Here is a 15,955-nt window from a genome sequence, read left to right on the forward strand (position 1 = left end):
GTTTTCATTAAATTAATTCCCTTACTATGATGAGAATCATTATAGAACAGAGCTTATTAACGTTTAACAACAAAAGAGAAATCGGTATATACACAAAATTGGTATTTACTAACTGGAAACTGATGTTATCATAGAAATAATAGCTATTGGCTGTCTTATTTGTGACTAAGGAATAGGAAATCACATTTACATAGGTCTTATTATAGATTTTCTAGTAGAAAATAAATTAAACGCCCCTCCTGAGCCAAACAAAATAAATATATCCATAGGATACACATAATGTCTGATGAATTTCATCATGTTTATACAAAATTAACCGATTTTCGTTTAAGGTTAACATTGAAAGATCATTATAATATTATAAATGTGTTATATGAATGTTCTCTCTTTTTCCAGCGCTTTTCACTGCTCCCAGGAAAAGTTCTCGTAACGCCCACGAAAATGTGTTAAAAAACTCCGCAGAAAACCCGCACTGTAACAGATAAAATCGGAAAAACTCTCACAGCACCATGGACATGACCAAACAGATTGTGGACTTCGAGTTGAAGTCGGAGTGCGAAGTGGATCAGTACGAGCCGAGTGACTACACAATGGCTCCCGCGGCCGAGGAGCCCAAGATGATGGTGGTGGAGTCTCAGGTGGAGGAGCCAGATGAGTCGGAGAGAAGGTACTCCCCCGAAAGGATAGTAGAGGCCAGTTTGGAGGAGTCAAAGGACATAGATGCCAAGGCAGACAAAGATATAGAGCACATAAAATCGGCAGATAATGATTTGGAAACAGTGCTGGTTAAGCCGAAGGCAAATCTAACGAACGATCAGCCCTTGACCCCGCCACCACGACCTTTGACGTCCAGTGAGGTGGTGGGTCTGCGCGATCCCGATGATCCCGAGTTGCGCCTGCGCCTGGAGGCCAAGAAATCCCGCTCCCTGCCCGTTTCCCCACAACCGCAGCCAAGTCTTAAGCTGGCCGGCTCGGCACTCTTCGAATTTGGCCAAAGATCACCGCCCGTGGAGGCCAAGATCAAACCCAATCCGGAACTGAAGCCGCCGCGGCGAAAAATGGCCCCGCCCAGTGGCGGTGGCGATAACCAACAGTTCTGTCTGCGCTGGAACAACTATCAGTCGAACCTAACCAACGTCTTCGACGAGCTCCTGCAAAGCGAGTCCTTTGTGGACGTGACCCTGTCCTGCGAAGGTCACTCGATCAAGGCCCACAAAATGGTCCTCTCCGCCTGCTCACCCTACTTCCAGGCCCTTTTCTACGACAATCCCTGCCAGCATCCCATCATCATAATGCGCGACGTCAGCTGGTCCGATCTGAAGGCCCTGGTGGAGTTCATGTACAAGGGTGAGATCAATGTCTGCCAGGATCAGATAAATCCGCTGCTCAAAGTGGCCGAAACCCTGAAGATCCGGGGCCTGGCTGAGGTCAGTGCGGGCAGGGGCGATGGTGGCGCCTCCGCCCATCCCATGTCTGTATACGACGACGAGGATGAGGAGGAGGAGATGGCCTCGGCCACGGCCATTCTAAGGCAGGACGATGAACACGATGCCGAGGCGGAGATGAAGGCCAAGAGACCCCGGCTTTTGCCCGACGGAGCCCTGGATCTGAATCAAAGACAGCGTAAGCGGTCCAGGGACGGCAGCTATGCCACGCCCAGTCCCTCCTTGCAGGGCGCTGAGTCGGAGGTCTCCGAGAGGGGCTCCTCTGTCACACCCGGACAAAACCAGAGCCAACCCCTGGCCATGACCACATCGACGATAGTGCGCAATCCCTTTGCCTCACCCAACCCCCAGACTTTGGAGGGCAGGAAGGGAAACTGCCAGTCGCCACCACCCACTCAGGGTCATAGCAATGGCAGTGGCAGTGCCGCCATGCACTCCCCACCCGGCGGAGTGGCCGCCCAGTCCGCTCTGCCGCCCCACATGGCCGCCGCCGTGGCCGCTGCCGCTCATCATGCCGCCGCCGTCCCACCGCCGCCACCCTCCGCCATGCATCATCCGCAGTTGGCCGCCCAGCAATTGGCCGCCCAGCATCAGTTGGCCCACTCGCATGCCATGGCCAGCGCCCTGGCTGCCGCTGCTGCCGCCGGAGGAGCAGGGGGCGCAGGGGGAGCGGGAGGGGGCAGCGTAGCGGGGGCCAGTGCCCCCACTGGAGGAGCGGCGGGCAGTGCCTGCGCCTCGTCCGTGGGCTCCCATCACGATGACATGGAAATCAAGCCCGAAATTGCAGAGATGATTCGCGAAGAAGAGAGGGTGAGTTTTCAAAAATATTTAAAAATTATCATATAAACTTAAAGAATTTTGTGTACAATTTTAAAAGTAAAGAAAGATTTTAAGATTTTGTTTACGTTTATAACACAAAGAAAAATAATATTTCAAATAGTATAAATAATAAGGATATCATATAAACAAAAGTTTTTAAGACATAAAATTTTGACAAAAATTACGTCAAAAACTTCTTAAGAAAAAAACATTTTTAAACTCCAATTATCCACCATGAACTTCAGTTATCAGTCTACCTAAAGTTAATTATAAGATAAGATAGTTTTCAACAATGAAAATAATATTTCAAGTTTTAGAAATAAGTATGATATCATATAAACACAAATATATTAGAAAAAAAGACAAGTGATCGCAGCAATGAGTGAATGAATGTAATGGTGTTCGCAAGAAATGACTAAGGTCAATTAAAAAGTTAAATAATATACAAACATTTCTTAAGAAATTGCTCATACAATTTTCCAGAGCCGAAAAGATTTATTGATTTAGAAAGCTCATAAAAAATGGGTTTCACTTAAGTGAAGTGACTAATAAACTAAACATTTTCTTTACAAATGTATTAAAATTTAAAGATTTTTAGCAAAACCATTTGCAAAATGTAAGATTAGTACGAAGTAATAATGAATAAATTTATAGTAAATTAGAAATACAATTAGTGTAAATAGTGAGCAAGCATTAGCTCAGAAACTCATGAAGTCATTAGATGATTGAAGTGATCACCGTTCTTTGTGACTAATATATAGTGTTCCACTTACATGCAAATAAACATATTGCCATAGATCTAAGAATTAATGTAGATCATTTATTTCTGAGCTAAATCAAAGTAACAGATTCACGATCTTGCATATAATCATAAATATTGATAGATAATAGTTAAGCACATTAAGGTATTATATACCATTACCACTGCATAGAATGGATCTATTTGTGTAGATAGAACTTTGAAGAACTACAAAGTGGCTACTTCCCCGTTCAGTTCTGCTTGACCCCGGGCGACCCCTTTCCTGTTTTTTCCATCGAGGGCTGCGCAAAAGCTTTGCATAATGCGCATACGACGCGTACGCCGCCGTGCAACTGGAACTCAGACAATCGCTCACTTAGTTAGTTATTTCGCTGGGAAATGCACTGGGTGCATGCATATTAACGAAATCTTTTGCATTCACCCCAGCCAGTCGCATTTACCTTTTCGCTTCGTTGTTATTTCTATTAGATTGCAAATTAAAGCTGATTTACTATTTACTATTTGTATAAGAAAACAGACCGTGGGGTTAAGAGGGGGACGAGGTCGCGACATTAAGTGCGTCAGCGGCTTGAAAAATAATTCAACAACATTTAATGCTAATGACGAAAATTGCACAATGCACGCATACAAATGCGAAGGAAAAAAGGCCCAGTCCCAAACAAAGAAACTAAAAAAAAAAAAAAAAAAACAAGAGGGAGAAAATCAACAAAATTATAAACAATTGGCAGAAATTGATGGCAAGACAAACAAAAGTCGCACAAATATTTGATTTGTTCGTCTCGTGCATCTGATTCTCCATAATTGCAACTAATGCGCCTCCGATTTTCGCTCACTTTTGCACTTTGGCTGCATTCTTGTGTTGTTATTTCTGCGATAAACACTTTATATTTGACATTGAGCATTATTCTTGAGCTGCCATTTTTTTCCACATTACTTTTGCACTCGAAGTGTTTGCTTATGCATCTAAACTTATGTAAATAAATCAATATAATGAATGAGCTCGGAGCGCGTCTCATGAATATGAATGTGAACCTAGATGCAGGCAAAGAAAAAACATTATCTATAAATATTTAAAGCTTAGTTTAAGTTTTTTTTTGAACTTAAGAAAATAATACTGACTTTATAATAATATCTTATCCATTCAATTCTATATTGATGATGTTAAACTATTGTATTTTATGTCCCTAATTTCTCAGTGTACCTTCTAAATACTATATACATATGTATAGTTTCGATACCGGAGCAGCTGCCAGATTATTTATGCGTGCAAAATTGGAGATAGAGAGCAAAAACCCTTAGATATTCCCCGCCTGCTTTTCTCGTATTACTCTCTGCTTTTTGCTCGCACAATTTAGTGTTCCTTTGTTAATTTATTGTAATGAAATGAGAAATAAAATCAAGAAGAAATAGACGGCAGTAAAAGCAAGCAAGTTGGCACACCATTCCATCTTATTTTATTCATACCCCGCTCCGCAAACCACCAAAATCTGACGACGTCACTTGGAGGAGGAGGAGGAGGTGTTGGGTGGAAAATGCCACCCAAAATATCCAGAAGGAAGCTGCGGCTGAGAGCCTGTTACTTAATAGAGTCCAACTTTTGCCACAGTCAATTCCGAGAATTTTCTCTCGGCGAGTTTTCCGCCAACCCCCCCCCATCCTGCGAGTTTTCCCCACTTTCATTCATAGACCCCGCACACACACACACACACTCTGTGGCGGATAGAGTCAGGAAAACTCACACATACAGGGCAAGAGAGAGAGATGCGGAGACACACACGCAGCATTGGGGAAACCCAGCAGTCAGAAAAAGTCACAAGAAACTCGAAATCTAAAGACCTTTTCCTCCCCCCCTGCCCACAATATTTTGGTGCGAGTTCCTTGACTTTTTCCTTTGGCTTTTCTTTTGTGCGTTTGCCGATTGTTTTTGCAAGAAAATTACTGAAAATTGCCAAGTGCTGAAAGTTCTTTGACAGCCAAGGGCGGGCCCCCTTTTCTCCAAACATTTTCCCAGTATCTCTTTGTCTCCGGCGTTAGTCATAATTGCTCCATGTGTATCTCTAGCATTTTAGGGGTTCTTCCAGCTGGTTTTATGCAAAGCAGGTTGCTTGAACTCTTTTCTAGAAATAGAGGCAATGGAACGGAGGTTTTCTTTTATTTTTCTACATTTTATTTCTATTGACCGTGTGAATCTCTAGCTTCCAACTTAAGCCAAATGTCATCGGCTGTTTCCTGTGCGGTCCGCTGCTCATTAGAGGTCTTTGATTGATTCGAACCGGGGCCGGCAAATAAATCAAGTTTATGTCCGCTGGTTTTACATATAGTAAACCCACCGCTGATCGTTGGCCACCATAGTTGGGAAAATGTCAAGGGGCCCCTCTTATCTGGTTAAAACCAGAGGCCTTTTCCACTGACAAGATTAAAGGATTTCGTAAGGCGGGCGGCACTTTGGAATTCAGTCGCCTGAATTATATGTGAATTCTATAATTTACGAGGCAATTTCGATAATTTCTTTAGTTTGTGGCCCCCGGGCCATAAACGTTGCAGCAATTGTTTTTGTGTTCTTGTGGTTATATAAAGGGAATTTTCGGTGCCCGTACGGGCCACACTCGAAATAAATAAGTAATTTATTTTATGGCAGACCCGAGCGGGCCATAAACCCACATAGATCTTATCGCCGCGCAAATAATACAACAATATAATCATAATAACAATTTGTAATCTTAAGTCGCGTCGATGCCAGGCTCTTGGCTTTGGTAATTTCCCTGATAAGATTTCTCCAGACTGCTTTTTGTTTTGCTATATTTTATTATTTTTAATTCACTCCTATTGGCGCTACGTGATCAGTGCTCTTGTAGTTCTTATATTAAACTGACTGATAAAGTGGGCTAAATGACTCGTGGACTGTGACGCAACGACTCAGCGAATGAATTTGGCCAAATCATCTTTGTATTTACAGGCCGACGGTGATTGTTTAAATAAAGAAATGAAAAGAAACGAAACGAAATGAAAAAAATAACGATTATCGTATACGAGGGACAATAGAATGTTTATAACACTATATATATGGGTTTTTCACAGTCCATCGAATCATGGCCCAAGTCCGTGCACTGGCAGGTGGGTAATTATAGAAAAATATTTGGCTAATTGGCCCTGGAATATAAGTTTAGTATCAGATTGGTTGCTTTATGGCCAAATACCTTTGGAATCTGATTTTTTATCGGCTTAAGTTTTTTGATATTGCATAATATTAATTTATAACAAGGACTTTGTGCCCTATGCAATATGGAAAAAGAATTTATGTTGGGAAATTTATGTGAATATACATTTTTATCATTAAATAATTTTTGACTGTGACTTATCTATAATATTTTTAAAAATCTCTATAGGTTGAGAGGTTATCAATGTTTGGATTTTAAAGAGAACCGGTTTTTGGATTGTACTCAAAACAACATTAGAGCTAGAACTTTGTACCCTCCTCAAGTTTGATATTTTCCTTGCACTGAGTTCATTCTCCTGCCCATCCCCCCACTACATTTGTTTAATGTTCCAGCTGCGTTCCTTCGTTTGTTTTCCCCGAGTTAAGTTTTGTTATATTTCCATTTATTTGGCTGCCTTTTGTTACACTTTATTTATTTATTCCGCATTTATTGTGGGCTGCATACACACACTTCGTCTGTCGTTAGTGCAGTCGCGACTGTTGTCTTTATGACGACTATGACTACGACTGCGACTACGACGATGACGATGACGACGACAAAGATGATGATGATGATGATCACGATGATTATTATTGCCATAGCCTGTTTCTGTTTCAGTTTCAGTTTTTGCTGTTGCTGTTGCTGCCTCGGTGTGTTTTCATTGTAGGAAAGACATAAGAAAATTATAGGTATATGCCCTTATGGCGGAGCGCAGCGGAGCGAAACAATAAAATATAAAATAAAATATGTACGACTCTGTTTACGCAATTACAAACAGACAAACACAGGGCGACCGTGCTTGGGCCAGAGATACAATATTTATAACCGGCAGATACGAGAGCTGCAGAGCCACAGATACACTTGCAGATACGAAAACAGAAACAGATAGAGATACGTGTGCATCTTGCAGACACAGATACTCGAGTCGCAGCCTGTAACAATTAGGGGCACTCGCAAAAGGGAGCACAGATAACGGTGTAAATGAAAACCGAAATTAAAGAAAATTATCTCCTATCTGGTAGTTTCTCCGCCGCCGCCTCAAATGGCATTATAATGTGTTATAATTCGACAGCACTTACACGGAAAAAGAAAATGTCGCCCTATCAGTTTTGAAATGAGTAATTTCGTTATTTGGAAACTTTTGGTACTTTAAAAATAAGTGCAGAATTAAACTGAACAAACACCAAAATAATCGTTTACTTAAGTTTGCAAAATAATAGTTTTACTTACTTAATTTCCTATGTGGTTTATTTAGTCAGTGCTTTAGGTTGCTAAAATCAATGTGTATATGGGAAGTGCTCTATTAAATGAATTTAATACAAAACAAGAAAGAAAGCAAACTTCGGCAAGCCGAAGTTCATATACCCTTGCAGCTATTGCATGAATTAAATACTTTTGAAAACATTTAAATTATGATTTACTTGAGTATATACTGAAAAACAGTGAAGCTATGATGATTTGCAGCTCAATTATTAGATAGTTATTTTATATATTTTTATTAGTTCTATGGGAGCTATATGATATAGACGTCCGATTTTGATAAAATTTAAACCATAATTCTGAAATAATTAAACATTGCCATATGTCGAAGAACTAAACAAAAAATTAAAAAACAGAAAAGTTATAATTTTTTTCATTTATTTCTCCGATTGTTCCTATGGGACCTATATGATATAGTCGTCCGACTTTGATGAAATTTAAACCGTAAATCGAAAATATTTAACCATTACTAAATGTCGAAGAACTAAACAAAAAATTAAAAAACAGAAAAGTAATAATTTTTTTCATTTATTTTTCCGATTGTTCCTATGGGAGCTATATGCTATAGTCGTCCGATTTTGATGAAATTTAAAACGTAAATCGGAAATATTTAACCATTACTAAATGTCGAAGAACTAAACGAAAAATTAAAAAACAGCAAAGTTATAATTTTTTTTCATTTATTTTTCCGATTGTTCCTATGGGAGCTATATGCTATAGTCGTCCGATTTTGATGAAATTTAAACCGTAAATCGGAAATATTTAACCATTACTAAATGTCGAAGAACTAAACAAAAAATTAAAAAACAGCAAAGTTATAATTTTTTTTCATTTATTTTTCCGATTGTTCCTATGGGAGCTATATGCTATAGTCGTCCGATCCGGCTCGTTCCGACTTATATACTAACTGCAATAGAAAGACAGCTTTTGGGAAAGTTTCATGCAGATAGCTTTAAAACTGAGAGACTAGTTTGCATATAAACGGACGGACAGACGGACAGACGGACAGACGGACAGACGGACATGGCTAGATCGACTCGCCTAGTGATGCTGATCAAGAATATATATACTTTATAGGGTCGGAGATGTCTCCTTCACTGCGTTGCAAACTTCTGACTGAAATTATAATACCCTCTGCAAGGGTATAAAAACAAGAAAGAAAGCAAACTTCGGCAAGCCGAAGTTCATATACCCTTGCAGCTATTGCATGAATTAAATACTTTTGAAAACATTTAAATTATGATTTACTTGAGTATATACTGAAAAACAGTGAAGCTATGATGATTTGCAGCTCAATTATTAGATAGTTATTTTATATATTTTTATTAGTTTTATGGGAGCTATATGATATAGACGTCCGATTTTGATAAAATTTAAACCATAATTCTGAAATAATTAAACATTGCCATATGTCGAAGAACTAAACAAAAAATTAAAAAACAGAAAAGTTATAATTTTTTTTCATTTATTTCTCCGATTGTTCCTATGGGACCTATATGATATAGTCGTCCGACTTTGATGAAATTTAAACCGTAAATCGAAAATATTTAACCATTACTAAATGTCGAAGAACTAAACAAAAAATTAAAAAACAGAAAAGTAATAATTTTTTTTCATTTATTTTTCCGATTGTTCCTATGGGAGCTATATGCTATAGTCGTCCGATTTTGATGAAATTTAAAACGTAAATCGGAAATATTTAACCATTACTAAATGTCGAAGAACTAAACGAAAAATTAAAAAACAGCAAAGTTATAATTTTTTTTCATTTATTTTTCCGATTGTTCCTATGGGAGCTATATGCTATAGTCGTCCGATTTTGATGAAATTTAAACCGTAAATCGGAAATATTTAACCATTACTAAATGTCGAAGAACTAAACAAAAAATTAAAAAACAGCAAAGTTATAATTTTTTTTCATTTATTTTTCCGATTGTTCCTATGGGAGCTATATGCTATAGTCGTCCGATCCGGCTCGTTCCGACTTATATACTAACTGCAATAGAAAGACAGCTTTTGGGAAAGTTTCATGCAGATAGCTTTAAAACTGAGAGACTAGTTTGCATATAAACGGACGGACAGACGGACAGACGGACAGACGGACATGGCTAGATCGACTCGCCTAGTGATGCTGATCAAGAATATATATACTTTATAGGGTCGGAGATGTCTCCTTCACTGCGTTGCAAACTTCTGACTGAAATTATAATACCCTCTGCAAGGGTATAAATATTACTTTCATTAAGAGAAAAGTACAGTTTTAGAGTACATTAAATAAATCGTATCAAAATTTCTATAATATTGTAAGTTCCTAATGCCGCATGGTATCCAAAAAACTGGGGCAATTTATACCCACTTTCCCTTAGTGCCACATTAAACACTCATCTTTTTTTAGCCAGGATAATGACAAACACGAATTACAGCAGTAAATGCGTAAAAAAGGAAAGCTCACAGTAAACGGCTCTAATTTGGCAATCAACTAAAAAAACTCTTTCCCCCTCGTTGCTGCCACTTGGGCTTAATGGTGCCGCTTTGGCACCACCCACTAGCCATTTTCCACCCACTATCCGTTTTCGACCCACTCTGCACCACCCACCACCCACTTGAGGGCTGAGTGCAACTGCAGTTTCGTCTTTATGCGAATGCAATTTGCTGGAAAGGTTCGATTGCCGCAACTGCACTCCATGCGGTTTTCCTTTTTCCAGCCGCTTGAGTCCTTTTGTGCATCCTTTGGCAAGCGGATAATTCGGCGTGAAATTAGCCAGCAAAGTGAGCGAAATCGAGTGGCATTCCTGCGGAGAAAATCCCACTGCAACTCGGAGCGAAGTCCATCTATCCATCCGAGCCCATCCAACGAATCGAAGCCAAAGCAATGCCTTTTGGTGTTTGTTTATTTCGACGGGCTGAGTCGCATCTGTAAACACAACATTTGAGGAATGGGCCTTTGAAGTTGCCTTTTCCTGCATTTGATTTGTTATTTTATTACTCTACGAATTTTAACACATCTGCTGGAAATGCATCTGTGAATTATTAAATGTATCTTGTATCTGCTGCCAGCGACGAACACATGTAAACGGAATGTTCTTTAGTTCTGTAGTTGTTTTTTGTTTTTTGTTGTTCTGTTTTTTTCTCCATCTTCTCCTCTCGCGCGCACATCAATATTTATTACTTTGTGTACATTTGCCGTAGAACAAATTCTTTTTTCATTTATTTATTCTCCCCCTGCACTGCATTTCTTAATTTAGCCATTCCTCTTCATCTGCTTCGTTTGTGTTTCATTCCCTTCCATTTGCCCTTTCCTTCCCCTTTCCCTCGCCGACTGCAATTGTTCTTTTCGCTGCACCCCCGCTTCGCCGGCAAAGAAATGAACAAAGGAAATGCGGAGTGAGAGGGGTGAGGATCTTCCCAAATCGAATCATACGGAATACACAGGGAGAAACATTACTATAAGTTATTTGCTTTTATTTCAAAACATATTCAATATGAAAAACAAAGGAGCATGTAAATTTTTTTGATATAATTAATTTTAATTCTACCAGGTAATCATTTCTTAAACAAAGATTTTCTATTAGCCTTTATTTGTATCTAAATTCATTTATTATTAATTTTATTAGGATTTGATATCGGTTACTCCATTAGTTTAAGCCTTAAAAGTTTGAAAAAAAAGCATCTTATGAACTTGTGTTTTGAAAGAACATTCAAATAGTAATTCATAGTTTTAAATTAAAGTGCTAGATCTTAAAAAACTACTGATATACAACTTAATTTTCAAAATAAAAGGGTTTGGCATTTTAAATTAAAATTCGGTAAGCAAAGAAATTTTGTATGTATTTTCCCAGTGTACCATCCATATTTCCTCTCTTTCCGTCTTTACTGTGGCGTGTAATTATTACGATTGGATATATAATTTGTAAGGCGAAACATATGTTTCCATTTTAGTTTTTAACGTTACTTTTAAGCTGTTTTTTCTGCTTTTGGCTGCTGCTTCTGTTATTTATGCATTTTATTAGTTGTGTGTGAGTGTGTAGTTTTTGTAGAGTGGGAGTGGGGGAGCATTATTTCTTGAATGTTCCCTCAAGACGGAGTTGGTGGAAATTGTTTGGAAAGCCATTAAGAGTTGATTTCCTAATAGACGAGCTCTGCGGCAGATGGTTTTTATTTTATCTGCGACGAACCTAGCATCTGGAAATGGACAAGTAGGTCTGCTCAGATAGCAGATATCTGCTATAGCGAGTGCATCCGCCAGATACACTCAGCAACAACAGCAACAACAACAACAGCACCTGAGCACAAAAATGCAAATGCAAATGCAAACGTCGTCGCAGTCGTCTTTTCCAGGTAAACAGCAATAGCAACTCAGAAACTACAATATTTACAATATTTGCTCAACGAATACATTTTCTATTCAATATTTATTTAACGGTAAACAGAAATGTCAACAGAAAATGTGCTTAAACAAAAGATAAACGCTAAATTCGTGGTGGACCACGCCCAGTATCTTGTATCTTGCATTTTGCATCTTGCATCTTAAGTCTTGTATCTGATGGATGCGAGTCTCTGCGGTCGTCCAATTGACACCATTACTCCGCAGCGCGGATTCTGCGGTGACAAGTGTCGCCTGTTGCTGCTGGGCTGTTGCATGTTGCTGCTGGCTTCTGGATGTTGCTGCTGTTGTTGCTGCTGCTGCTGCTGGTGAGATGTTGCTGCTGCGTGGCGTTGACAGGCCGCAAGCCACAGTTGCGCCCAGCGTCTCAGCCAGTTGTCAACGGGCCACGCACTTTTTGGTGTCACTGTACGGCTCTATTTGTCTGCCATCAGCAACAGATACAGAGACAGAGACAGATACAGATACAGATACAAATGCAAGATAGAAATGACACATCTATAGAGACAACGGCAGCCGTCGCATTAATTCTTAAGCAATATTTATAGTTGTATTTTGTCAAATATTTGCACAGTTTGTTTTGTGCGCTGCCAAAGGCATTTATCAAGAAGCAAGTCTGCAGTTGCAGTTTGCAGTTTGCAGTGTGCAGCTTGCAGTTTTCAGTTGCAACTGCTGCATTTGCATTCGCATTCGCATCTGTATCTGCTAATTGCCAGCACTGCCGTTTGTCATGCTCCTAGTTTTTCGCTGCCGCTCGCCGTTCATTCATTATATTGTCGCCTCGAGTTGTCTCTCTGCCTTCTGCTTCTGTGTGTGAGGTCAAATTTACTTTATTAATTACAACCGCAGCAGCGGCAACCGGCAGCAATAAATTTAAATGAGTCGCAAATGTGTGCCGCTCATTTCGGAAAACACACGACAAAAATTGGAAACTAAATGCTGTCTAATTTTTTAAATTGCCGCGCTCTCGGGGAACCGAAAATGCTGACTCGATTTGGTGACCCAACCTATGGGCAATATGCTACGATATATATGTATATATAGATTTATTCGCCTTGTGAGCGCATTTCCAGGAATACCTACTTATTTTTCCATGCTGGCCATAATTAATTAAATATTTTCATAGCCCCGTGTGTTTGCCTACTTTATAATGGGCTGAGCAAAACTAAATAAATTTCGCGCCGAGCTATAATTAAATTTATGTGGCTGAGTCATTTTCGTGTGCGATGAATGGACGCCAACTTGGTCAATGGTCTATGGTCTGTGGTCTATATGGTCTACGGCCAAGTCAAAGTCGGGTCTTTATTCCATTTATTTATTTGTATTTGTATATTAATTTATTGAAATGTTGCACAATGCCAGTGGGGAAAATGCCGAGTCAGCGGATTGTAATTTAGCTTCAGTTCCCACAGATCTCAATGCATTTTTGACGGTGATTAATTGCTTGTACTTATTATTATTATTCATTTCTGGGGCTGCTCTAAAATCTCAACTATTTTTCTGACATTTACTTGAGGCATTCGCTCGTTTTTAATTTGATCTTATTTTATTTAATACATTTTCTGGCTGCCGAACAGGTCTTTGAACTGTTTTCGCATGTGCGCCAGATACAAGATACTTTGCCTTTTGTTTTGTTTGCCTTTGTTTGCCATGAGGAACTTATGCAAACGAGCATAATTATTCGAAATTAAAATCTAAATTTATAGTTAGCATTAAGGCATCAGCGAATGACTAAGAGACAACTCGGAGCCGTTGTGGGTGCGACTGTGCTGTGTATTTCTTTTTACATTTTCTTGTTCGTAAATGATGCTGCGGCTGATTCATGTTATCAGATTATAATGAAATTGGTTTATTAGTGATAATTCGGGCTGTTTGCAGGGGAGTGGCATTCCTTACTCAGGAGTCAGATGACTCAGGCCGTGAATTATGATATAATAAATTTGTCAGATAAAGTGCGAATGGAAATGAGTTCGTATGGGGGTTAAAACAGAAAATTATAAACGACTGTATCTTAATTTAAACTTCTTATTTGGCTGTTTTAATTCAATTAAACTATTGACAGTTTGGCAAATATATTTATAAATATTTTTCATAAAAGAACCGGGTTGATGGCATTTGTTTCAGCTTTCGAATTCAGTTAAATATACCACTTTTTGAGTGGCTAGCCAAGCCAACTTATGATTATTGTTCCTCGAAAGGCTTTTAATTAGGCACCTGGGCTACCTTCTTGCTTGTAATTACCCATAAAATGTAATTAATACGTTGGTGAATTATAAAAAAGTTCAATTGAATCCAACAATTAAGTGTGGCAAAGGCAAACTAATAAATACATATATAAATTACACAGTTGCCCCTCGAAACAGGCGCTCATGTCAATCGAGAGCCAACGCCTGCCATGGTCATTAAAAGCAGCTGCCACTCCCCCCGCCCCCTTCAAAATATATACATAAATATAAAAAAAAGAGTACAATATACTTAATCGCATATGCATCAAGCGAAGACAAAGGAACGACAATCCTCGCTGTAATTACACAGAAATTTAAATAATAATAAAAAGTGGGAAAACTTTTACGTTGATGACTCCCGCGGTGGCAAGCCGGCAATTAAAATATAAAATGTAAAAGGGCGAAAAAAATCCGAAACGAATGTCTGTATTGTACCGTCTCGCACTGTACTGTACTGTACTGGGGGGATACAATAAAATATGATCGTGTAATTTTTTATAGTTTTAATTAATGGCTTTTCTTAGAGAGCTGGCTGCGGTCTTACCCTCCCATCGCATGTATTTTCCATTTCCATTTTCATTTGCCTCAAATGTATTTTCGTCGGTCAGTTGAGCCACATTCGTAATTATATAGTTTTATTGTAAGCCACAATATGAAGGTGTTTTTCACCTTTGTCATCGTGACAGTGGTGTTTTCATTTTGCTTGGCATTTCCCTCAACCATTTTCCACTTTCCTCTTTCCCAAGTCCATTTCCATTTGCCAGGGTGCAACGGGAAAAACGGAAATGAATGAAAAGTCGTTTCCATGTGTTTTTCCCGTCTCCTGTTAAGTAATCCCCTTACCGATTCGATCTTTCAAACACCGAAAATTCCAGTTCGCCATTCAGATTTATACACCATTCGAACGTTGCCTCTGAGCTGTATTTATAGCCACCGAAAGTGGCGTTATTAATAATATTTATTTAAATGGTTACTTTATTAATCAAAGCTCTGTTACACGTGCGTTCTGATTTTGTATCTTCTTTTGTGCGAATCCGTTGTTGTTGCTGCTGCTTTGTATCGTTTTTTAGCAGCTCGTTTTTTTTTTTGGTCGTGTCGCTTTGTGTGTTTATTTGCATTAATTATTAATTTGCTCGTTTGGCAGTTTGCGCATGCGCAAATGTTATAAAAACGAAAAAATCACAAAAAGAATCGAGAAACGGCGTCGAAATGTTTGAATATAATTTTAATACATTTCGCCCGTGGCCAGCGATCTTGGATCTTGATTTTTTTCACTTTTATTAGTGGCTATCAGCTGTTAAAGTTGTTTTTTTTTCGGTTGGCGTGTGGCAGCTGTCGAGTGAAAAGCCAAAGACTCAGTTTAGCAGGGCTTAAAAATAGCTCTCAACTGATGGATGATTCGCTCTTGGAGCTATTTAAGCTCAAAGACTGAAATACGGTTGTTTTTTGGAGCTAATTATACAACTCAACGGGGGCCGGCGACCTAATGAGCTCCAAAAAAAAAAGAAAAACAAGCTCCACATCGAAGACAGCATCATCGCAAAGCGGTGGGTCATTTAAAAAAGCTAAATGAAAGCATTTCAATTGTCTGCAGGAATGAAAGGCCCTTCTCGCCCCTCGGAAAATAAACTGAACAATAGTTGAGCCCTGAACCGGCTTAACCCCTTTGTGCCCCACTACTCTTTTGGGGGACGCGTGACGCGACAATAATAAACGCACACAGCCAGCTCTCCATGTATTCATCATAATAATAATAAAATAATAAAAGTGTATACAAAAAGTGTTTTGTAGGAAATATCAAAGAACATCCCCGCTGCCCCATCCCTCGATCCCTCGATCCCTCGATCCCGAAACCATCATAATAA

At 39.2% G+C, this 15,955-nt stretch overlaps 1 protein-coding gene across 2 annotated transcripts in view; it reads left to right on the forward strand.

Annotated features, from left to right (window-relative positions):
- LOC108146103 (protein bric-a-brac 2) overlaps positions 1–15,955 on the forward strand; it is a 33,429-nt gene that overhangs the window by 2,562 nt on the left and 14,912 nt on the right. For both annotated transcript variants that reach the window (XM_017271931.2, XM_017271932.2), the window contains exon 2: positions 397–2,255. In XM_017271931.2, coding sequence (XP_017127420.1) covers positions 510–2,255 — 1,746 coding nt within the window. In that variant the 5' untranslated portion in view covers positions 397–509. The remainder of the gene's footprint in view (positions 1–396; positions 2,256–15,955) is intronic.

Source organism: Drosophila elegans, unplaced genomic scaffold, assembly GCF_018152505.1.
Source record: "Drosophila elegans isolate 14027-0461.03 unplaced genomic scaffold, ASM1815250v1 contig_208, whole genome shotgun sequence".
NCBI lineage: Eukaryota > Metazoa > Arthropoda > Insecta > Diptera > Drosophilidae > Drosophila > Drosophila elegans.